At 36.3% G+C, this 26,151-nt stretch overlaps 1 protein-coding gene across 1 annotated transcript; it reads right to left on the reverse strand.

Moving 5' to 3' along the window:
- Positions 1-1,156: 1,156 nt before the first annotated feature.
- Positions 1,157-24,241, reverse strand: LOC147863866 (uncharacterized). Its single transcript, XM_087319314.1, has 28 exons — positions 24,089-24,241; positions 21,267-21,418; positions 20,992-21,184; positions 20,571-20,916; positions 20,287-20,371; positions 19,979-20,198; positions 19,685-19,845; positions 19,577-19,580; positions 14,763-15,154; positions 13,719-13,767; positions 13,557-13,643; positions 12,613-12,732; positions 12,296-12,526; positions 9,772-9,930; positions 7,875-8,365; positions 7,604-7,696; positions 7,225-7,306; positions 6,947-6,997; positions 5,475-5,549; positions 5,298-5,385; positions 5,071-5,212; positions 2,588-2,667; positions 2,380-2,495; positions 2,157-2,266; positions 1,995-2,079; positions 1,753-1,918; positions 1,354-1,445; positions 1,157-1,263 (listed from the first exon to the last, which is right to left on the reverse strand). The coding sequence occupies exons 1-28, from the start codon at positions 24,191-24,193 to the stop codon at positions 1,234-1,236; spliced, it is 4,005 nt and encodes a 1,334-aa protein (XP_087175440.1). The 5' UTR covers positions 24,194-24,241; the 3' UTR covers positions 1,157-1,233.
- Between the last annotated feature and the right edge of the window lie 1,910 nt (positions 24,242-26,151).

Raw genomic sequence — 26,151 nt, forward strand, 5'->3', positions numbered from 1 at the left:
CACAAGCCAACTATAACTCCTCAATAAGCATCTTGAATGGATGATGTAAAGCACGTATTGGGTAGGGTAAAGATGTCATTGTGACAATCTAATTTACGGTTTAGGGTTTAATATGCATAAAGGGAAAAATGATACTTGAGACGGGCCGTTAACCATAACACTCATTATAATACACATTGTGAATTATGTGATTTCTATAAAAGTGAATAATAATGAGACACTTCACAACAATCTACCCTTCATTTAGTATGGTCTATCATATAAAGCAAAATGCACTTTTTAAGACAACTTTGGAACCTATATCCATATTCTACCTCAAATTGTGTTGTAGGTAGAGATGGCCATTAAAAAAATTTAGACCTACAAAATTTAGATCTATTTAGTACAAACGTGCCATATTGGCTCCACCATCCATGTGTAAGTTGCCCCTTCTAGACTTATATTTTTAATATGCTTGTATGTAGTTAGTTATTTTATAACTTCCAAAATAAAACTAGTTTGGGTTGTTCAAAGCATAGTACGTTGGAAAACGAATGCGAATGTTATTCAAACATTCTTCTGTTTTTTTCCCATTTTTTAGGCTTATTTACCTCATAATAAATAGTTAATCCAAAAGTATGGCATTTATCATTCTTTGAATGCACGTATGGTACGTATGGTTCATTCTGTGGTTCAAAGTCACCTTGTTTCAGAAATCCATGTTTTTTGTGACACATTATATGAACCCATATTTGGTACAAATTTCCATAAAATTAGAAATATATGTTCATGTCAGCAATACAAAGATTGAACTCAATGCCTATTTGCGACAAAGAATAATGAATACAATTTCTCCTTTATGGTTCTTGTTAAATGTGTAGGACATTTATGGTTCTTGTCCTCTTAATGGAGCATAACATTTCCTACAAGACATATGAATTCCGTAAGAAATTCAATTATTAAAAACCAAAATTGTGCAGCAAACGAGGACAAAAAGCCCAAACCAACAAGTAATTACATTCAATTATTCTCAAAACATTTGAAGGATTTTCTATGCTTTATCTATATGGTCCAAGTCCACTTTATATACGTATGCTAAAGCTGCAATGCTGAATGCACACCTGTGGGTAAAGTAATCATATTAATCATCTTCAAAGCTTTTTGAAAAGCAACTCCAGTCTCTAGGTAAGACATGCATCGTTAACTACAGTAATCGTTCTGATTTATTTTACTTGTTCATTTTAGAGATATGCTCTATTCAAGAAGCAATGTCAGGATTCCAATCTGCAATTGAGATAACTTTCTAGTAAGTTAGTATAAAGTTTTACTGATGCAAACGTAAAACTGTTTACCAGTGCAAAATGATGTGCCTACCTCACAGAAGGGAGTGATAGCCACCACATTTTGCTGAATGACTGGAAAATGCTGAGTGTGTATACCAACTTTCCCGGGAATAAGTTTCGATACTAGACATCCAGAAAGCATAAGAATATTAACAAGAAGTCTCAAGGTAAATTAATTGTAGATCAAGGAGTTAATATTTTCAAATAAGTTAAAATTATGTGAAAAAAAATAATGGCACCTTGCATATAAACTAGTGGGATTGCCTAGGCAATGCATTTTATTGAGAAGGGGTCTGTTTAAGAACCACTAATGGCTCCTTCACATGATAGAAAATGGGGACATGCTCATTCTCATAAAGATACCGATCTCAGACCGTATCAGCACAAGTGGCTTATGTTGTCTGCACAAGCCTAATTTCTTAATGGCTACCTGAAATAGGGAGTGTCAAGTTTGAAGATGGTAGGAAACACGGAAGCTTTGTTGTGTTAGTCAGCTTCTTATCTTTAGCCTGACCAACTGGTACTTCAGACAATGCTTGTCCGCAATCTTGTTCTTTTAGTTTTTTCATCATCTGCTCTATTTTTGCATTCTCTACCTATTTTGAAGATGATGTGCGGTTAGGCTGAGAGATTTCTTAACCCTGAAAAGGTCAGAAGTAAACACTGACTTACTTGATAAGATACTTCTTCACTGAGATTCCGGTGCATTAATTGTATTCCTTCTCCATGAATTGCAAATAACAGAATATCTTCTGATCTGTCATCAGAATGAGATCATAATTTGACATTCATTTGAGCATGCATGATGGTAGCTAATGGCTGTAAATTCCTTACATGGGAACAACTGACTGTATAGGATTATTGAAGAGTTGCAATGCAAGAGGGATCATTAGCCCTGTTTCTTGCATCTGAAAGATGCTGACACCATAAAATTCTTCTACAACCTGTTTGTTTAAATATATTTTGCAATATGTTTTTGTTACGAGTCAATAAGGGCACGTGTTTATAACAATACAATTGAGAAAGATATTGGCAAGAGGTTTTAAGTACACTGTACAAGCAATGTATTCTTAGAAATTGTGACTAATGCTGTGACATAACTCTTTCCCAGGCTTTCAAAAGCTATAGTCTTTTCAATATCCAAGATCCACATGTGGTTATCATGTCTGCAATCTGTTCACCAAGCTAATAATATTAAAGAGTTTTGAGGGTAACCATATGCGGTAGTATGTAGCATGATTTTATTTCAGGAGGGCAGAACAAACCATATGTCAAATAGTATATAATCACTTTTCCAAAACCACCCAAAGCTAGAAATAATGATTCTGAGCTTTCTTGTGATGATCTGCAAAGCAAAGTGAAAGACAAACATTTTAAAATATGAATTGATCTTGTTTAGCTAAATATGCATTTTGAATGAAGCTATATATTCACGCAGTTGCAAATATATGCAATTTATGTGGCACAACATTTAACCTGGTTTGTGTGATATACTATATTTACCCAATGGAAATTGGAAACAAAAATCATGTTTAGTTGAAATGTAATTTTCTGCTTGATTGCTCTGAAGGTGCCTGTCCTCTTCTCTGAAACACTAGTTATAATCTATTCCTTTAATAGCACATTTACAGCATATATGGACTAGGTGTGTGGTTCTCTGTCATATAGTTCTACTCTGGAATGTCTCAGGAATGTTGGGCATATCAGAATATCTAAAATGTATTTTCCATCTTTGAGGTGCTAAATTGTCCCATCCAAGTCATTCCAAACAGGATGCACAAACCATTGCAGTTTCCAACTTGCATTATATCATTGTCATCAGCATTAATGGAGACGCAACAATAGCATTTCAACTCCATTACTAGGTCGCATTTTCCTAGACCTAAAATGCAATCTAAACCTTTAATCACAGCTTGCCATTCTCTTATGGTTTACAGGCAGGTGCATTTTGTGGAGTTACCACCATTGCTACATGAATTAAGTTCAATTCATCTAAGTTCAGGATATTAAGTTTTTAGCTAATGAGATTCTCTGATACCTTAGGAAGTTCCATAATTTAGTTATATTTATTTTGATTGTTCTCAAAGACAAGATGACATTTCACGACGTGATCTCTTGTTCAGCCTCATTGGACATTTTAGAAAGAATTTAACCTTCTGAACTTAGATGAACTGAAATTTCTGCCTCTGAAAAATTTCCAATATGAGACGATTCACATTGGAAAGTTCTCTGAAGCTTCAATATCATATGATAGTGGTCTTTATTTATCAGTGACAAGGGTGACAGGATTGTAATCCAGATGGACAAGGCCCAGGAAGTACTGATTCCACAGCACAACAAGGGTGACTGGATTAGGGAAGGAAGTCATCCAACCAGAATATATCTTTTAAATACAGGAGGTGCATCCAAGTAGGATGTAATACTCTATGAGGGAGCCAAAACGTTTTAACAAACGTATAAACTGACATAAATATGATAGTTTATAAACGAATTAAAAGTGGGTATTAGATCAGAAATATTACACAGCATGGCCTAGAAAAGTTCTATCCTTTCGAGGGTTAGATTGTGGGTCCACACGGTCTCAACTGCAGAACTGGAAGGTTATCACCCTTACATATAATCTGTCATGCATTACATAGATATACATGAAAATACTCTGGTCATGAAACAAATAATCACTGAAGGGAACATCATTTTGGATAGCAGACGAAGTCACTGACTAAAGAATAAGAAAAAGGAATAAAACCAAATCAATAAAGCAAGACAGCAAAGAAAATTGGTACTTTACAGTGGTGTTGCAAACATCAAAGAATTCTAGAGTCCATAGAAAACACCACATGTTTACCATAAATTTAACCACGTGCAGGTTTTAGTACAACTTTCATTAACCAACACTTTTAGTTTCGCAGTTGGTAAGTAGTATCACAAAGGCTTGATGTTTGAAGGTATTCCAAAATGTGACTGAAAGACCTGCCCAGACAATTTCTGGGATTTGGACAGAGATTGTGCATAATCTCAGAGGTTATTTGGATAACACAAATGGTAATATGCAACAGGTGGAGCTTAAATGGTTGGAATGCCATTTGGGACAAAGAAATATTTTATAGATGGATTTCTAATAAGGTGAAGAGGTTCTAGTCTACACCAAAGTATTTATTTAAGCCAACGATTGGAATATAGGAAGGGGCTCATTACCAAATGGTACATCTTATGTATAGCCTTAGGGCATTTCTTAATACTAGTCTAGTATCTTTTTGGAAAAAAAAGGTCGTTTGGTTTCTTTGTATCGTATTTACTTTTTTTTACTTAGTAACATTTATTTATTTATTTAAATTTGTTGTTTTCATAGACAAGACAACACTTCAGATGTAATCTCTTGTTTGGTCTTATAGGCCATTTTGGTATCTAAAAAGACGTTAATATATCTTTTTTTGTGTCATTTGGTGATGAACCTGGTTTGCCCCAATGGTCTGGTTGCCTTACATAGGACACTAATATGACAATAAATGATTGTGCATTTATAGCATAGAATATGGACTAAAATCCCAGGGTCGAATCTACTTGAACCGTTGTTTAGTGATCAGAGCTCTGACCTGTCAAATTATAAAGTGTTCTAGAAAAAGAAATATTTATCTAAATCCGTTATTTTCGATACACTGTTTTGGAGCGTTCCAAATATTTGTGCAAGATGGGCGTTCATCACATATATGAGAATTTCAAAGATAATAGTGAAGGTGGAGTCGTGTACTTGCTCATGAACTCAGTAGTATTTCTCGTTTCTGCACACAAAGAATGCAAACAGCTTCCATAGAATATACAATGGCATAAACACATGATATCAATGTCATGCCTTGCTATAAGAGTAACCCCAAATTCCACCTGTTGCTTGGCTGTAATGTAAATAACCAGATGAGACAGCATAGAATAGACGTATATTGACACATATGCTCTGCAGCCATGGAGATATATTTATACCTGGACTAGAACTGTCATATCTAAAAAATGTCAACAATCCTGAATCCTTGTAGGAGCCAAGAAGTAGACACTGTACTTGATTGTTTACCTACAGTACAAACTTGCAAACTGTTCATTTGAATATCTAACCTAGAATCATAGACCATAAACGAAAATTCTATTTCAATAAATTGTTACATTCTCATATGATGGTAGGTCGAGAGTCTTCAGCATTGTCAGGAAACAATATTCTTCAATATCCACGGTAAGTACCTGAATCAAATGATACCTTTAATTATTTTTCAAAATATAAGATAATGCCCTATAACACAAGCTCACAAACTGGCCTACTGGGCTTGTAGGATCATTGTGAAATTTGGCCAACCTATTTGTCACAAATTCATGCAGCTTACAGATATTTGCTGATACTATTGCAACCTTATTCAGTGAATGGTTCAGCATCATTTTTAATCCACATCGTTGTAGGACGTGATAATTTCCTACCAAGGAGACAACACAACTGATAGCAGCTATTTCCTACCAGGGATACTAATACAGTTTCTCTCATTGTTCTTATAGAAAGACAATATTTTCAATAGAAAGTTTCATAGAAATTAATCTTCATTTAATCCTTTCTTGAAAGAGAGGTATCCACAACCAAGACACTGTAGCGGCTATGAGATTTGAGAGACAACATGCTAATGCACAATTACAAGAACTATTATTGTCCAATACATTGGTCACATCAGGACCAAGCCTCTCCAATGCAGAAGATTGGAGAAACATCCAAAGGCTCTTCTTTCTTGAGGTAAGGAGACATAGAGAGAGCGTCTTGAGAAAAAGAAAGAAACTTGTTGTCAGTACATGTAAGATTCTCAAGTCAGATATATTGTAATTTTTGTCTTCAAAAGATCTCTCTCATAGATCGATCCAGAATGGAGAGGTCTCCGATGCGATGGTGGCACCTGCGATGGCGGGAGATAATGGCTTTTATCCCATTGATGACAAGGGTGGTGAGATCGTAGTCCAAGGTGCCAGGGCCAGGGCCCACATGCATTACAGATTGCTATTGCCCAATCTTTTGCAACCCCTTTGTAATGCCCTGATCAGAAGCCCATTTGTGTAGCCCTTGATTGACTTGAAGCATGAGAGAGAGGTCAACATCACTGATCCACCGAGACGGAATGAAGTGAACTGCTATATTAACATCTTCAAAAGGCCAAAGTTACCCATGAGACTAAAACTGATGATCACATGAATCTAATCGAAGTCTGTAATTAAGCTGTGTGATTTGAATACAATGATAAAGGAACCATGGGTACACCGTACAAGTAATCCGGAGGATAAAGCCTACAAAACAAATAAATACACATCTGGGAGAGGTAGAACGGGAGTGTATTAGCCAGCCCATGAATGCTCTCACAGGAAGATGCTGCATGACATCAACGTCCACTTGCATCATGGAAGTTTACAAATGAAGATGTTTCTTTTCACCAAAGCATTCGACCTATAGCTGAACATAGCAACATGGGGAAATCCACGATTCTACTAAATTTACTATGCATGAAGTTTAATAAGTTTTTCTTTTTATTCTTATTAATGAAGATGCTCCTTTCTGTGAAAGGAAGACGTGCCAAATCATAAATACAAAGATGAGGCATGCTACATACCTGCTGCATTGATTTTATCTGAATAAAAGATATTTGTGGGAGCCCTGTACCCTGTAGCACCGACGATCAAGCATTAGTGTTTAGCTTAAAAGACCACTTCATCATAGCTTAATCTAGTTGAATGAGTTGCGATAAATAAGTTTCAGAGAGAACAGATTAGATGAATAAAATATCAAAAAAATTGTAAAATGAGTACTAATCAATTGTCAAATAATACACAACTGCCACTATTAAATGAAATGCTTAAGCAATTTGTTGATCTGATAGAAAATACTTGCCTGACAACATACAATTGCACACTTGCTTTGTTTGTGATATGCCATGTGGGATGGTGTAGCATTGAGTTGTGTTTTATCCCAACTGTAAAACATTCAGTATACTTCAAATTCTTAGCCATGGTTAGAGGTCACATTACACCATAGTTGTTAAAAAATGCACATTTTATATACTATGAAGTATTCCAAATGTATTCTACATTTTAGAACTGTGATTTCAAAATATTTTACTATTCTCTGTAGGTAACGCATTTTATCTGTAGAATACATATTCTAAATATTTTAAAAATAAAAGATAGAATACTTAGCATGCCTATTCTATACATATTGTATGCCAAGTATTGTACAACCATGTATTACATTGTGATATTAAAATATATACCATAGCTTCAAAGAGATGTCAAGATGTGAAATTAGCAGCTGCCTACTTTTAGATACAGCTACAAATGAGTAAGGAAATCTTTCTGTATGGAATCTGTGCAGAAGAAATATCCATATTAAGCTATTATAAATGTCTTCATATACATATTCATTAAAGCCAATGACATGTACACAAATTAGGCATCAAACATAAATTGCGGTAGCCATATTTTACATCTGAGTGGACATACATATGCAAGTTATGTTTGTGCATTAATGTAATTATTAGTAACCTTGCTATTGATATCAGAGGTTTTGCAGCACCATGCACACTAGATGCCTGGATCTGTTTCCCGTTTTTAAACAGCAGGACAGAATTTTCGCTTGTATGGGCCAGCACAGAATCAGACAGAACATCAATATGATTATATGCAATCGGCAACTCAGAACCAAAAAATCGTCCTACATGCAATGAGACTTCACTTCCACCAATTCTCAGTGAGACAATATCAGAAGTTATAACCCTAAATCTTTTTTCTGTAATTATGGCATGATGGTTAGAAGCAGTTGATCCCATATCACTATTCTTTTTCTGCAAAGGTTTTTCTAACTCTTGGAATATTCTGTTGAAATCACCTTCTGCACTATCTATGACTGTCAACATGGAGTAAAGCAAAACACCATCAGAGGAACCACAAAAGATATATTGAAGACCATTCATGTCCGCAATAGCTACAGAACGTATAGGCCTCTCTGATCCACATTCAACTTTTGCCAAGTCATTCTGCATTTGATAGGCAAAAGGAAAACATAAATAAAACTGAAGAGACGAAGATAAAATAGCAAGACCAGTGTCCTAGTGCTCTGTTCAGCGCCTAATTTTATCTCTAGTGCAACTTAGAAATGTTGCAAAGGAAAATCATAAATAAAATCAAAGAGAAGAAATAATTAGTAAGACCAGAGACCTAACAGAGACCTAATGTTCCATTTAGAGCCTTAATTTATCTGTAGTGCAACTTAAAAATGTTTCTTATCATTGTCAATAGGTCTTAAATGCAATCAAAGATAAAAATTCCCAGAAGCATATCAATGCAGAATCAGGAGACATGGAAATTTGAACTAGCTTGGTGTAAGATAAACAGAACCCACCATCACTATCTAAAAACCTACTGGTATGGCATACTGCCATGTCAACCTTTACTTATACAATATTTCTTCAAAGGGTTTCAACTTATTGCTTGAAATACAGTGTATGGGCATGGATACTTTTTATGTCATTTCAATGCAGGCCTTCTATAATTGTCACCAGGTTTTCAATACCTAGGATGAAATCTGTCATAACTGTGTGACCTCCAAATTTTATTTGGTTTTGCATCATGAAAATTCAGTATAAAACCTACAGTAATCACCAATATCTGTAACATAGAGAAGAAAGAAAGAAAGATATATTGTCTTTTACGAGGCTAAAAGGGCCTATGAGATAGAACAAGACACTAAATCTTAAGATGTTCACATATCTTTGAAAACAACAAACCAAATAAAGGGTACTAGCGCACCTAGTTAGCCAAGCATTTCATATTCTGAACCCAAATAGACCAAACTTTTGCAATCAAAAGATCTCCAACACAGGCCAATCATATACGGCGGAGGTTTCCAAAGCGAGGAAAACATCTTCAGTGGGTACGGAAGTGTCATCCTATCTTTGGTCAATGTGCTAAATCAGACTACTGCATTGAAGAGACAATGGTATTTTCCTGTCATTGCAGAGTGGGCATCAATACTGTCGATAGTGCTCCTCCCATTCAGCACATTAATCTGTAAGGCCACATGTATAGTGTGATAAGGTAATGTCCTAACCTGTCCTATCACTGTATGGAGAGTATGCAACATGTGTTTCTACATACATGGGCTGACATATGAAACCATTCTGAGAGAAATGTAGGAAGATGGACTACTAGTAGGACATCTTTGTGCCTAGTTCCAACTGTCTAAGTCATGCAACATATCCATTTGATGATACCTGTCCTCCTCTTAGTAATGTCAGAATATGAGCTGTGTGAGAAACATCAAAGGGTAGGAAAGCATTTAGGACCAGTTCAGGAGAACCAGTGTGCTCACCTTATTTCAGCAAAGTAAGAGATTGAACTACTATTTCTTGTGATCATAGTTGAAGTTGAAGATCGTAATTACCAAATAAGGCCAAGACAATATAGACACTATATCTGACATCCACTGTCCAACAAGAACCACTGTCAGCATCTCAACAGAAGGAAAATCAACTTTATTGTTTATCTTCTCCTTAGTCAAAATATTTGAAATCCGTGCTTGAAAAATTCCAATAGAAGAGACCTGAAAAAAATTAATACATTTTTTAATGATATTCACACATGTGAACAAGATGTCCACAGATCAGGAACCAGACCTGATTGCCAATTATTCATGATTATATTTCATGTCATTTAGTTATTTATAGAAGAGCGGATCTGCCAATTGTGTCATCAAAGGGTTGAAAAGCAGGAACATTATGTTTGTGATTGTGCTGTTTTTTATGAAATAACCAGGAGATATCACTGCCTCTTCTTGGGTTTGAGAAGGAATAGTTTCAAGCACTGCTGGCCTCTGTATTCCATAACTTTTGCGTAATGATTGATGCATGGTTGAGAAGTTGTTGAAGGAAAATAATTCAACCAAATACCCATCGCAAATTTATTTAGCTCCATCACTCATGCTACAATTCTGTCAAGAACTACACAACTCACAACTCTCCAAAGGAGCTACGATAGATTGGACAAGAGCAGCTTGTCATGCATGGAGGCGACAACCATAGCCCTTGGAATCAACAAAAGAAAAAGCTTCTATCACCTAACACAGAATGTACCTTCTTAGGATACCTCTCCATCTTAGGTTCAACCATGTTGGAGATCTTTAGAAGGGAGAAAAAGTTTCAGACCATCAAAGTTCATAATGTTACATGCTTAGTTAATGAGACTCTTTGTTATCTTAGCAAGTTCTACTGATTTAATTATATTTGGTTTATAGGTTGTTCTCAATGACGAGACAGAATTTAAAGATGCAGTATCTCATTGCCTCATATTGTCCTCTTAATAGGAAAAACATAAAAAATTTCTTTATTTTTTTCTTAGTGGGGTTAAACCCATTGGCTACAGTTTAGAGAATCCTTTGGAACACAACAGTTTAGACACAGATATGATTGTCTTTTTTCTCTCTATGGCTGTTGGCTTGGTGGTTTTTAGTGTAGCATAAAGTATAAAATTAAGAGACAGGTCCTGTCTCATAGATGCAATCAGAGGGTGGAATTTAAAGAACACTATGTTTGTCATTTTACGGTTTTTTATGAAATAAGAGGGATATGTCATTGCCTCGTTAAGTAAGTATTGGCCCTCTGCACAAGGTACTGGAATATGAGAACCACCAGTGCTTGGGGATTTTCTTGCTAGAACTCAAAGAGACACGTGGAGAAGTTGTTGGACAACAATACAACCACACAAGCTAATTAACAAAGAACAATCAGAACTTTCTTTATCCCCATTCCTCATGCTACAAGTCAATCAAGGGCTACACAAATGGGCTCCTGACAAGGACATTGCAAAGGGGTTACAATAGATGGGAATAGCAATTTGTCGTGCTTGTGGGCCTCGGCCTTGTGAATCGTGATTGCATCACCCTTGTCATTTACAGATAAAGGCCATTATCTCAAGTGGAGCTTGCCCACTTTGGAGACCTTTCCATTCTAGATTGATCTATGCTAGAAATCTTCCAAAGACAAAAATTACAATGTATCTAATTTCAGAATCTTACATGTATAGATGAAGAGATTCTTTAGTCATGCCTTAGTCTATTAAATTTACTTTTTTACTTAGCTATATTTATTATCTTTGTTTTGTTGTTTCGCAAAGATGAGAACATTTTAAGATGCGATCTCTTGTTTGGACATATAGGCAATTTTGGTCTCTTAAAAGATGTACATATATACCTCCATTCTGGATCGACCTATGCTAGAGATCTTTTGAAGACGAAAGTTATAATATATCTAACTTGAGAATCTCATATGTGCCGAAAACCCGATTCTTTCGTCTCTTTTTATCTTATTTACTTTTATATTTACTGAGTAATATTTATTTTATTTTGATTTGTTGTTCTCAAAGACGAGGCAACACTTAAGATGTAATCTCTTGTTTGGTCTTATAGGCCATTTTGGCCTCTTAAGAGACATTAATATATCTTTCTTTCTGAGCACACTTATACAGTTCCAAGTGCCACGATCAAAATTGTGGCTATTTGATACACTTGTCACACTGATCCTTCTCAATGCAGTGGAAACCTGGGGACCAAGTCTTCACAATGCAAATACCTGGAAATATTTGGAGATACCTTAGATGTCAATGATTGCCCCGCATGATAAGGAGTAAAGTTTGAATGGATACACGTCCGTCATCTATCTAAGAGACGCCAATACAGCTTTCTTTTTTTCTCTTTCTTTCTTTCTTAACATCATCTCTCCACACTTTCAAAGATTCTCCCAGATCCTTGAGATTTACCTTTTCCTAGACAAACCTCATTGCTGTACTTTATTATTTGTTTCTACTAGATATTACCCACTTAAGTTCAACAAACGATTCCATGCACTGATCTCTTTTATACAAGAAAGCTATATTTCTTTTCTACAGAAAAAAGTTATAATATTCTACAATACCTCATGATCCTGAAACCTGGTCCTGACTACATGACAAACACCCTTATCATCCACTGTTACTGCATACAGAATTTTGGTGGCAGCTATTATAATTCCATCCTCATTTAGTGCAGCCATAGTTATGCTTTCCGGTGATTTGAAATCATTTGTGTTTGGTTCAGAAAAAGATGGTACCCATTCATGAGCTAGATGTCCACACTCTTGCACCACTCTTATAGCAAGGGATGTAACCTGCAATTCAGCCAAGTGATAATCAGACAGTAGAATGGGTTAGGGATTATGCAGGTTAGCTATAAAATTACGATAATTATCCATACCTGCACAATCCATCCACCTGATAGAGATCCTATCACAAGTGTGCGATGCTCATTATCAAATCCACGAAGGGAAATAAAGGAAATATTAGAATCTGTAAATTCTATTAAATCACTTTTATCCTGCAAGAGAAATCAGTTTATCATTTTAGGGGAGACGAAAATCTAATGGTTTGTGGACCAACACGACTTAATAAGATAGAGTAATGCATGACAGAAAAAATTAGGGAATTTCTAATGAATAAACAGCATCACAGCAAAAAGTTTCACCCTTGAAACACATAATTCCCCCTTTGTAATATTTCACTCTTAAGACAAGACAATCTTTAATAGATTTAATTTCTTGTTTCATCTTATATGTCAATCTGGCCTCATAGAATTGTTAATATATTGTTATTTCCTTGATAACCATAGAGTAGACATGACCAACATGGAAAAGCATAAGGTGAACCTATTAATAGTATTAAATTGGATATTGGAAAGACATGTATCAGCCCTGAACATTCTAGGTAAGAAGATGTCCCTCTTTTTACAGACATCATAGAATGGATTTATATAACGCCCTCTTATTGATACACATCCGTCTCATGCACTTTATAGTGCAATAGGACAGCTCAAGACCTGTTTGTGGTCATTTTGGCCATGTTCAAATTCAACCATCGTAACCACAATCCAGCTCTTTTGTGAGGTCTCTAACATTAATTTCAATAAGAAAAGATCCCCAATGTAAAGATCGTTTGTATGTGACAATAATAGACATCACTCATCATGAGGGGTTCATGAATATCAGCAATAAGGTGAGCTCCACGTATATCCTATCATGTAATGCTGATTGAATCACCTTGCGTGGATTCAAACTCTGCCAATCAGTTCTCCTTAAATAGTGTTTGTTTTTCTCTTTAACTTTCAAAATTTCTATGGGAAAATTCATACTTAGGGATAGTTACCAGTATCCTGTGAGAAAGTACTGCCCATGCACGATGTAAATAATCACCACTCTTGTACACTGGAAGAACAGTTAACAGGTCATCTGTCTGCACACTTGGTATTTCAGACAGTAATCGTAATAAAAACTATCATGAAATGTTCATGAATATAATTGAACAAACCTGAAGATCATGCACTTCCTCCATGATAAGCTTAAATCCACGAGACACTCTGAAAAAAAGAAGAATCACTCAAATATGTTTTTGCAGTGGAAGAAAACCAAAGCACTTTGAGTGCTGCATGTTTATTATTCCACATGTGACATGTGTGTTACCATGTTATATTTCTGCAACTAGAAGCATTGAAAGAAACATCGAACACAGCATGACCCCAATTTTTTAGAGTCAACATCATTGTTGATTGGCTAGTTCAATACACCAGTATATTGTCAAAAATCTATCATCTCAAGCATTATCACGAAGCCCCTTAGTTTCTCAGAATTAGAACTCAGGAATCTAGATATGTATTTTGTGCTTAAGATATGCTGCCCTGATTGTTCTCATAATCAACCAAGTGACCTCATATGTATCACGCAAGTTTTTGATGTTCGGAATCCTGATTTGCTTATTTGCTTTCAACAACTATTGATTGGCTGCTCAGGATGCATTCTCTACGGAGCTTTGCATCATCAAATAATAATTCTGGCTTCCATGTTGGTCATTTTTTCTGGGATAAGACACTTTCTATGTTGGTATCCTGATAATTGAAAAACATGTGTTGTTTTTCCTTACATGGTTGCATATTTGCTCCCAATCTTCATTTCTTCCCTTCTCTAAGACGAGGCAACGATTTTAAGATGTAATCTCTTGTTTGGTCTTATAGGCCATTTTGGCCTTTTAAAAGATGTTACTATATTTCTCTTCCTTTCTAAACCATACAAATTTTCAAATATTTTGTTAATGAGTATGCATTACTTATTGGATTTAACATATTTTAATTAGAGCTTGCATCAAATTATATTTTTACTTTTGTTTTAAGAAAAATGTGAGCTTAGTGCTTATTTGTTCTAATTTATATATTTTTGAATTAATTGATCAAATTTAGTGAAGTGAACCTTAACAAAACAGCAAATTCACAGTTTACTATCGAATAGTAATGTAAATAATCTAACGGCCATATAATTTCAGCAATATGAGATTTTACTAGCTGACAAAGAGGAAAACTACCTGCACAAAAGACCATTAGGTGCGTTTCCGCAAGCCAGTAGAAGTTGGTAATCAGAACTACATTCTTCATCAGAAATCAGCAGTGAATCGTGCACTGGAGCTAGACTGTCCAATATGACAGAGTCATCAGACAGCATGTCCTTGGCTAAAAGATCTTCTTGCAGTGAAGATATATCAGCCCCACAATCATCTTCTAAACTTGTTTCCCGTGAAATTCTTGACTCGGACCAAGAGTTCATAGTATGAAATTTCTCTACAGAGGAGCCACTCAAGGGTGATAAGCATAATAAATGAGCATCACCTCCTTCACCATTAACAAAAAGAATAGAACTTTGACAAGAAACAGCTCCTCTAGCTGAGATAGATTTCACAATCTGCATCACATATGCAAATTAGCAAGAAAGTTTGCTTGCTGTATAGCACACTGAAAAAATAATTGAGCAAGAACCATGAGTTATTTCTTTGTTTTGTGACCAGGCCGTGATTCAAGAACCATATGCATTAATCCACAGCAATAAACTATGATGTTATTGATGGATACTTTAGGATATCATGAAGCCTTTAAACACTGCTGATATTCTTGGAAATGAGGAAATGTTAGTGTCTCAACTATTTCTTAGTTGCAAAAGTCACTTATTACTTTTTCGTTAATTTTGGGCCAAGTTCAATGTGAACTTGATCAACCCTAAATGGGTCATATAATCATAAGTTAAGAACTTTTGGATCTCACTTCAACGGTGAGCTCCTCCAACTCTCTCTCTCTCTCTCTCTCTCTCTCTCTCTCTCTCTCTCTCTCTCATGTGCCAAAAACCAGATTCTCTCGCCTCTTTTCTTTTCATCTTATTTACTTTTATATTTACTGTGTAATATTTACTTTATTTTGATTTGTTCTCAAAGACGAGAAAACATTTAAGATGTAATCTCTTATTCGGTCTTATAGGCCATTTTGGCCTCTTAAAAGACGTTAATATATCTTTATTTCTTTCTTTCTCTCTCAGAAGCCCTTAGTGTTTCTATAGATATGCAATGGAGAATCTATGCACTCTATGAATCTGTTTCAGGAAAAGTGTGGTCTTCTAAGGACTTGTCAGAGGCGGTGGCTAGCACAATTGGCGTGAAGCAAGGATGCCCACTATCCCCCACACTCTTCGGTCTCTATATAGATGAGGTATCACAGTACATAGAGAGATTTGGGGGTTCCGGAGCACACGTAGCAGTTATTGCTATACAAATATTACTATATGCTGATGATATTGTGCTGATTTCTGACTCTCCGGAGGGACTACAAAGACATCTAAATGCCTTTAAACTATTTTGTACGGACAAAGGTTTGTCAATCAACATGAATAAAACTAAAGTGATGGTGTTTAACACCACCCAAGCATGGGTAACAAGATCAGAACCAGAATTCTTCTTGGGAGAGGAAAAGGTGGAATACACACGCTCCTACACATACCTAGGCGTAACATTTACAGGACCTAGGTTCTCCTTACAGGAGGCCGCTTGTGCCCGACTTTCTCGTGCATATGCAGCCCTTGGTGCTCTCAAGAGACAATGTGCACATTTGCAGTTCCAAGAGCCACGGACTAAGCTATGGTTATTTCATGCACTTGTCACACCAACTCTTCTCTATGGAGTAGAGACATGGGGACCGAATCTTAACAAGGCAAATCATTGGAAAGATTTAGAGAGACCTTTAGTGTCAATGATTGCTCGCATGATAAGGAGCAAAGCATCGGTGCCCCACGATATAATCCGGGCAGAGATGGGAGCAGCACCTATAATAACCAAGGCGTTGTTCCGATCAGTGACATTTATCTAACGTCTTTGGGAGCTCCCTAAACGAAGGTACCCAAGGTTGGCACTTACGTCATCAAAACAACTGGCTGAAAATGGAGACACTCATTGTTGGTATGCTGAAATGCAGCAATGGTTCGAGTCACATGGCATGAGTATAAATGCACTACCCCCATTCCAATATAGCTTGGACTGTCCCCATCTAAATATGACCAAAGTGGAAAAGAATAGAGTGATCCAAACTGATTTTAAAAACTTGGAAAACAAGATAACATGGATCAGCCCCAAAATACCATTTGGTACAAAGATGGCCCACTATAAGACACACTTCTTAGATACATCGGAGGATGGATTTGTCATCAGGTCACCTTATATGGACATACATCTATCCTATGCGCTACGTAGTGTGATAGGGCAGCTGCAAACTTCATCACATCAGCTACAGATTGAGGTAGGCAGATATACACGACTACCTCTAGAAGAGAGAATTTGCCAATTGTGTAATCAAGGAGTGGAATCTGAAGAACACTATGTTTGGCGTTGTAGTGTCTTTTATGAAATCAGAGGGAGATACCATTGCCTCTTTAAACAAGGCTTTGGCCCACTATGCAAGGTAATGGAATATGAGGACCAATGATGCCTAGGACTTTTCTTGCTAGAGCTCAAGAGACATCGGGAAAAGTTGTTGAAGAATACAGCCACACAAGCTCATCCACAAAGAACAATCACAACTTTCTTTAGCCCCATCACTCCTAATGCTAGAAGTCAACCCCGGGATACACAAATGGGCTTCAGACCAGGACATAACAAAGGGGTTACAATTGATCAGGCAATGGCAATTTGCCGTGCACGTAGTCCTCGGCCCCATGGACCACGACCTCGACACCCTTGTCATCGACAGATAAAAGCCATTATCTCCCGCCATCGTAGGTGCTTCCCTCGCTTCGGAGACATTTCCATTATGGATCGACCTATGCTAGAGATCTTTCGAAGACAAAAGCTACAATATACCTAACTTGAGGATCTCACATGTGCCAAAAACCTGATTCCCTCATTTCTTTTCTTTTCATGTTATTTACTTTTATATTTACTGTGTAATATTTATTTTTGATTTGTTCTCAAAGACGAGACAACACTTAAGATGTAATCTCTTATTTGGTCTTATAGGCCATTTTGGCCTCTTAAAAGACGTTAATATATCTTTCTTTCTTTCTTTTCTCTCTCTCTCTCTCTCTCTCTCTCTCTCTCTCTCTCTCTCTCTCTCTCTCTCTCTATCTCTCTCTCTCTCTCTCCCTCCTGAGTGTTCCTCAGCCGTATTGACATCATTCCTGACCCTTTCACATGTTTTAAAGTTTAAATACAAACTTGCATTCATAGAAAACATTTTTTAAGAGGAAAAAATGGCCTATAAGACCAAACAAGAGATCACATCTTTAAAATGTTGTCTCATTTTTGAGAACAAACCAAAATAAACTTAACTACAATAAAAAGTACATTAAAATGTTTTTAAATAGAAATAAGAATCTCTTGATCTATACATGTAGAATTCTCAAGTAAAATAGATTGTAATTTGTCTTCAAAAGATCTCCAGCATAGTCAATCCAAAAAGGAGAGATCTTTGAAGCAAGGGAAGAACATGCAATGGTGGGAGATAATGGCCTTTATCTGTCAATGACAAGGGTAATGAGATTGTAGTTCACATGGCTGGGCCTACATCCACGACAAATTGATATTGCCTGATCGATTCAAGAGAGCTATTTTTTTGGATCATTGGATATTTGAAAGTAAATTTACCTAGCTTCTACACCTTTACACCTATGAGAAGGTAGTGTGCATTTTGAGCTAGTATACGAACGCTTGAAGTACAATCATGTTTCACCACCCATCCATTCTTCATATTCAACAATAAAATCTAATTGATGATGTCGGGTTAATTAATAATGTCATCTTGAAGGCTGCCCGTCATACCTAGGGCTCTTTTGACATTCAAAAAGTTGATGTCGCCTTCATATAGTTCAACTATTGGTCTTAACCCAGGCGGAAGTACTGGTAATAGATCTAGAACCATCCATTTTGGCGTCGAGTTCGTCTGAAGAAAATCATTAGCTAGCTTCATCCATCTGACCAAAAGGTCCTTTCTTCGTTGAACCATTTGGTCTTCCCACAAATAATAGAGGAGCATGATCATTTTGTCAATTTTTTGTTGAAAGACATCCTTCAGACTTCTCAATTATGATCATCAAAGGTATTTTCCCACCCAAAAAGTCCAAATGGATAAGGAAGTTTGTCATTGCAGGATTTGTTAAATTGCATTGATGTAGCATGTTTTGTCTCAAAAGGGCATTTGCACAGATTATCATTACCAGAATTGTTTTAAGTTCTACGAAGCAAAAACAACAGATGGTTCCAGATTGTCATGATGCAGAAGCCTGATTATTTAGGTGGAAAAGATACAGCACTTATTGGATGCATGTGGGAGTTTTAATCCCAAGTGGCATCTTTTTTATGTCTGCCTTCTTTTTATTCAATCTACCAAGGTAACCTCAGAAGAAAAGGCTTTCATTCCTTCAATCTTTGGACCAATCCCACCACATCAACAGCACTAGCGAGCTTTCTATCTTGCCTTGTGAACCCCACCAAAGGCAACACAAATAAATACTTGGGAGTTCTCGCCTGCCACTTTAAGCACTGAAATTTGAAAATCTTTTCTAATTCCAGTTTAAGCTTCAACAGAAAGTTTGCCTACAAATATTTTAGACTCATTCGCAATCTTCAGAGTTTCCTTCCCAAACAATATCACCATGTTTTGCATGTGCATAAATCCTTTCATCGGTTAAAAAGATAGTTCAAATAATATGATTGAATTATTCTCATTGATGCTAGAAACATCCCAGTTCTAAATACCTACTTATCAAGGTACATAATGTTTGATGAACCTATATTTTAACAGCTGGAGCTCCCAGAATGTACATCAGTCTATAACAAGTCACACAAATTCCAGCTTCATATTGTACAACCTTGCTAAAGACCTTTAAAATCTTCTTGATCATCCAGATTATTTACACAACCCTCCAATACAGTCAGGATGCCCCAGGCTTCAGACACTTCCAATCACAAATTCAAACTAGCCAAATGCCATGAAACATACATATTGTAAACACGTTTTAAGTTGTAAACTTGCCTGAGCTGTAGATAATAGACAACTTGAGATAATTTTATGCATTCTGAATTTGTACCAGTCAGTCAGGTCAATAATGAACAGTGAAGGGCTGTTGTCAGCAACCACCTAAAAACACACGGGCTTCCATTAGGGTAGTTTTAAGTATCATTCATGCTATCCATGTCACTTTAATGCTTTATTTGGTGCTGAATGGACAGCATGCACTCTAAGAAAAAACTTAAATAGAGTTCATGCTTACAAGGGTAGTATCGTTGCATATATCACAGCAAGTAGGTATCCCGTTCAGAGGCAAAACCAGTGAAGACCTTTGACCGTTTGCATTAAAACATGAGATGCTGGTACTAGATATTGTCATAACTCCCACCTTTGGGTGTATATCTATTTCTTGTTGAGTGGTGACAGCATTATCATCTTGTTGAACCCAAGGTATAAGTAAAGTTGTCGTTGGATGTAAGTTACTGAAAACCAACAAATCAATTGCACTGCATGTAAGATTAACATAACTCTAAGATATTATTTACTCTATAGTTAGACCTTCATTTTCACCTTATTTTCCATGGACCTCGTAAGAGTTTTTTAGCATCCATGTCTACAGCCCAACAGTCCAAGGAAAGCAAGTTCTGACTCAGCCCTGAAAGAAAAATACAGAAAAACATTAAACAGACAGCAATTAAGATGTCTTATTGATATTTTTGGACAGAAAGCCATCTTTGACCCTCCACAAGTGAACATTCCATTTACCATTAAATAAGGAAACTAATTACTTTAGAAATAATCCATTATCAAGAAAAGGTAATGATTAGATAAAAAATCAAATCATTAAGAAATACCTCTATTTGCTAGTAAGACTGCAAGCAAGGGACGACCCTTACAATCAACAGCCTTTTGAGCTTTCATTCCATTTCTAAATGCCGATGACCCCAGGAAACAAAGAGATAGTACATCAGGACCCATGGATGACGGAAATGGACCTGCAAGGGGACTTGGTTCTGTTTCCATCTGAAGGTAATAAGCTTTCCATTCATGCAACATTTCTGCCTGATCAGATATTTGGGTAATGTCTGCAGAATATGAAAATGGAGTATGCTCTGTTTGAACAGATCGTGTCCATGTCACAGACACCACTTGGAGTAATTCCACAAAAGAAGAAATGGCTATTAAAGAAGTCGCTATTTCCTACACAGAAATGAAGTAGAATTGATATCGAAAACGCTCAAAAGGGAGAATGCAGAAGGACAATAATGGGCTTACCATAGATTGGTGACCATCATTCAAAAGCAAAAATGGCATTGAAAGTATTGGTTTCGTCATCATTGTTGTAGATCTGATCAAACCAGTAAAAATTTCTGATGCAGTAACCTCCTTAACTTTTCTTGTTTTTGCATCCCACTCAAATAGACCAGTATTACCTTGACCATGACCAACCTTGAAGCCTTTTGAGTTAGTACAATAAAAATTGTCTACTCAGAAATGCATAAAAATCAGTAAATTCTTGATGTTCCCATCCTACCAGTAGCAAATCCGAGGGGTAAATGTTTCGTTGACGACTTGATGTAGTAGGTTCTGAAACTGGTATAGGGCCTGGAATTATTGAACAGAAGCTTATTGGTGATGCAAGAACTGTGCTACAAACCATTGACTGTTGTTTGTCTTCAATCTCCCAAACTTCAAGTAGAACCTATGTAAACAAAAGTGCAGTATCCCCCATAGAATAAATGCTTATACAGTCATGAACCTTGATTCTTGTCAAGATTCAAAATGGTATTAATGCAAAAATGCCAGAGAACAAAATCCTAAAGCTAAATTAATGTATGTACTGCACCTTCGTGAGCACTGAGAAGTAAGGTTAATTCAAATACTCTTCATATGTACAATCTGCCACTTGATACAGAAATCTCAGAAACTGATAATAAGCAATGAAATCCAATTCTAAAGGCAGCTTAGAAATGTGTGATTGAGTCTCAAACATGAACCCCAATGTCATAACTGTGTTGGCAGTATGTGTCTCCCAACCCAACATGGCGAGCAAAGATTTAATAAAGATATCTAGAACGGCCTCCAGTCACCTGGGTCTCAAAATATGTTACAGAACATGATAATATGAGATCTTCTTCCTGTCAACTTCTTTCTCTCTCTGATATTTCCCATCTGTTTTCATCTTTAATTAGTCATCCTACTGCAAATCATGACCACTCTCTCAATAATCTCTCCATTCTTGCTTCCTCTTTTTAACATGGCTGTTAGCACATGAGTCCCAACAACTACTTTCCCTTCCAAAATCAAGGGCAGTGAATGCACACCTTTAATTTACATTTCAGCAGCACAAACAGTGGTTTCCAGATTTCATTTGTTGCTTCAACGTTTTTGCATTTTTCTATACCTAGGTATCAAAACAGGTACCACAGTGCCACATATATGTACTATCAAAGAAGAATATTCTCTTTGTGACTGCACTTGAAAACCCAAGGAGAATTTGGTTAGTACACCTGAGAGGTAAATTTCATCAACTATATCCACATAAACAAGGCTCATCCATATCACGGCATTTGGAGGGGTCAATTTGATCCTACATGATTACAATCTACAAAATATCCTACAGTAATCCCAAAAGAATAAAACTTGCGACACCATAGTTACAAGTTGATCATCTCTGGCGACGTACTAAACAGATGATGGTAGGAGTAGTCTAGGTTCAGGGCCTACGTGACAATGTATTAATTACAGAGGATCACACTGAAGACGGAGATACAATAGCTCGTATGAAATCCTCTAACGTATTTGGAACCTAAACAGAACCCAACATCAGCAATCGTGTTGACATTCCATTATTAAAAAGACCTAGAACAAAGATAGCACAGGAGAGCAGGCCTGAGACAAAATATAAAAGATATGGGTGTAAATCATATAAATGGGATCACTCAAATAGTTTATATGACTATTGAATACAAAAGTAGATGTATGGAAAAGAGAAGCCTACAAATTACTCAAAATCGTTCGCACCTCATCATGTCTGAATCTCCCTCTAATCAGTCATATCTGCATCTGAGGGTATGAGAATGCATGCAATCATCTCAAGATAGATGTTATCTATCGATATATGTATATCTAATAGCCAAACTACCACACTTTCTACACCGTACAATACATCATGATCCAGTCGTAATCTAAACATATGCCCATAGCTAGAGACTATGAACAATTAATCAATGAAAGAGATAGAATTTCTAAATCTATGCCAGCTAAAGTTTCATCCAAGAATAAATGAGTAGAAAAGAGGAGAATATTATGTGCATCCTGGTGCATACTATATTTCTCCTCTCATAATCCCAAAGCTTCCAACTGTCATGAATAGGACTGGGTGAGATGAATACAACATCTTCTCCTCTTCTGTAATCCTACAGGCCAGATCTTGTGTGGGGTAACTGTTTGGAGGAGGTTAAAGTTGTCATGAGTAGGACTGAGAAATATCAATATACTATTTCTTTCTTGTGTAATCCTACAACACGGATCCTGCATTGTGTATGTGTTTGGATAAGATTAAAGTTGTCATGAGTTGGACTGAGAAATATCAATATATCATTTCTTTCGTTTGTAATCCTACAACACTGATCCTACATTGTGTATGTGTTTGGATAAGATTAAAGTTGTCACGAGTAGGACTGAAAAAGATCAATACGCCATCTCTTCTTATTTAATCCGACAACACTGATCCCGCATTGTGTATGTGTTTGGAGAAGATAAAAGCTGTGATGAATAGAACTGGGTGACCAGTACACGATTGAATCTTGTGTAATCCAACAACCCTGATCCTGTGTGGAGTAAGTGTTTGGAGGAGACGAAAAGATTCTGGTAGGTGGACATGATATCATCGTTCTAGAACATTCCAGAAATTTCTAATGCCGAATGAGTTGTAACTAATGTGACTCATGACTTGATTGGCGCTGGGGAGCATTTACACAAATTACATTGAGTAATTGCGGCACTGAGCACCATTTCAAAGACAGAACATTAGAGAAGATATAATCCAAAAAAGAAGGTAATCAATCTATCATCGTAGTTCCTGATACTACTCTATCCCTCTAGTTTCATTAGAATTTCTTGATTCTTGACATTTCTTTCCAGTGTTATTCTCTATCTAGATCCAAAGTAATTCGAGCCTATTGCGTACTCCCACACACACACACAAATACACGTGTATAAGCAAGCCGGATCAAGACAGTTATAGGCTATAAACGTAACAATTGTTATGTGGATTTTCTTATTTGCACGCCTGAAGTATACACATACATACATGTATGCATGCACGTAAACTGTTATCAACAGAAAAAAAAAAGACAAAAAAAAAAACCTGTTTGCAAAGGATGAGCTGGAGAGTGGATGTAGAAGTGAAGTGGCCTACTGCAGCTGCGCTAACTAATGATCCCCCTTTCAACTCTTCGTAGTTGAGCTCCATTATCCAGGGAGGGTTTCTCTTCTCAGGGCGTGGGAGAATCGCGATCAGTTACACACAGAGAGAGAAAGCGAGGCGTCTTCAGCAAGAACATCGAAGTTTCATTAAACTCTCCGGCAGTTTTAGTTATTCCGGTAGTTGTAAAGTTTCTAATGTACACATTCCTTTACATACATATTTATTGAAAGAAAGAAAGAAATATATATTAACGTCTTCTAAGGCCAAAATTGGCCCATGAGCCAAATGGTTTAAGTGTTATAACACCATCACATGTTACATTGTACTCCATCGTATGGCTCAAATCATGCCAGAAGTCGGAAGCATGAATGTGTCAATGTATGCCAACTTCTCATATGTAGGTAGTAGAAACCCATGTAATCTTCGTTGATTCTTGGCTTATGATCTAGATTGTGCACAATAGGGTTAGCTTTTCACAAACAAAAATAGATTGAATAATGTTGTGTGTGATCTTCCTAGACATTTGTTCTAATATTTTTGGATTCTACTAATGCCATTGATCTCGATCGGGATGGCACCACGTCTTGTAGTCACAAAAAGATGAGTGAGGGGCATCAAAATGTTGATAGTGGTAGTGCAACCTTCATGAGCTCAGCTGTAACGTCGATATTTTGGTACATGTTCCAAGTCACATGATTTTACTATTGTTTCCTTCTATTCATTATAAAATACAACAATATTGTTTTCAACCCTTAGGACATTGCAAGCGATGTATACAACCATTCTTAGGAGGGAAGTTTTGCACAAATTTATTAGCATTTCCACTACACAACAAAGCATGGGAGTGTTAACCACTTCATCCTTCTATTTGTGGAGAATATAAGTCTTATATAATTAAGGAAAGTGAAATTCTAAAGCCAAATTTTCATTAGTAAAGCTCTTGAGCGTCTTGCAAAATGAATTTGTAAAGCTCCTTTCATGAGGAGCGTTTTCCATTACACTGTGGACAATGATTTCTATTAGCCATTCTCAAGAGAAAAATGTTGCCTAATTAATAATGATCCAAAGTCGAACAAAACATGTCGTTTATATTTTGACCTAGGAACCTCATGTTGTGAAACATAACCTTTACGCCAGAGTTAAAGTGTAAATCACCGTTCTCTGCCTAGTCATAGCATCATCAATGATAAAAAATAAAATGCTTGCATAATCAAAATCATAACAAATTGCTTGTGTTGAAATATAAGAATTAGAAATCACAAAGAAGTTGTTGAACATAATGAATCAAAATGACAAGAATTTTGGTAAGTAGCTCTTAATGAGTGATTGATGTAAAAATTTAAAACCAATGCGCCACAACTTGATACATTTACCGATACATGGAACTTAACGATATCATATTTAATTATTTTTGCTAATATATTTGTGTCGGGTGTGGAATATTTTTGAGCCTTTTGTTGCTATTGGTCCTGTTAACTTATCGTTGCACCATCACACTTAGGCATTCGTTTAAAAACAAATTAATATCGGAATGTTTTCACATTGGTTTACTTGTAATGTCTTGTTTATGATTTGGGTGTGTTGAATTCCATGATATATCTACTTAAACGCCAAGTAGTAGTTATTTTATGCCTAATTGTAATATGATATCCTAGTGTTAGTAGGATTTAAGCTTCTTTTTATAATAGTGGCATGCATGTTAGTATATTTCGAGAGGGCAAGTAAATGGAGCATTTTAATGGTGGAATTTTATGCTTTTCTTTTTCTTCTCGAAAGTATACTATGAACACCTGTCCAACTTATTTTTTAATGCATATTCAACCATCAAAACATATTAAGATTGACAACCTAATCTTATCGTTACTATTGTCATGAACCGAACCCTCTACAAATTTGTCTTTTATCATTGTTTGTTGATGCAACTCATTTTTACAAATAATATGTGATACAAAAAGTTACGCAAGTATACATGTAGGGATGCAACATAGAATATTGTACGTACT

Source organism: Azolla caroliniana, unplaced genomic scaffold (genome assembly GCF_043228905.1).
Source record: "Azolla caroliniana isolate FFs.n. ecotype wild unplaced genomic scaffold, voAzoCaro1.0.p SCAF_5, whole genome shotgun sequence".
NCBI lineage: Eukaryota > Viridiplantae > Streptophyta > Polypodiopsida > Salviniales > Salviniaceae > Azolla > Azolla caroliniana.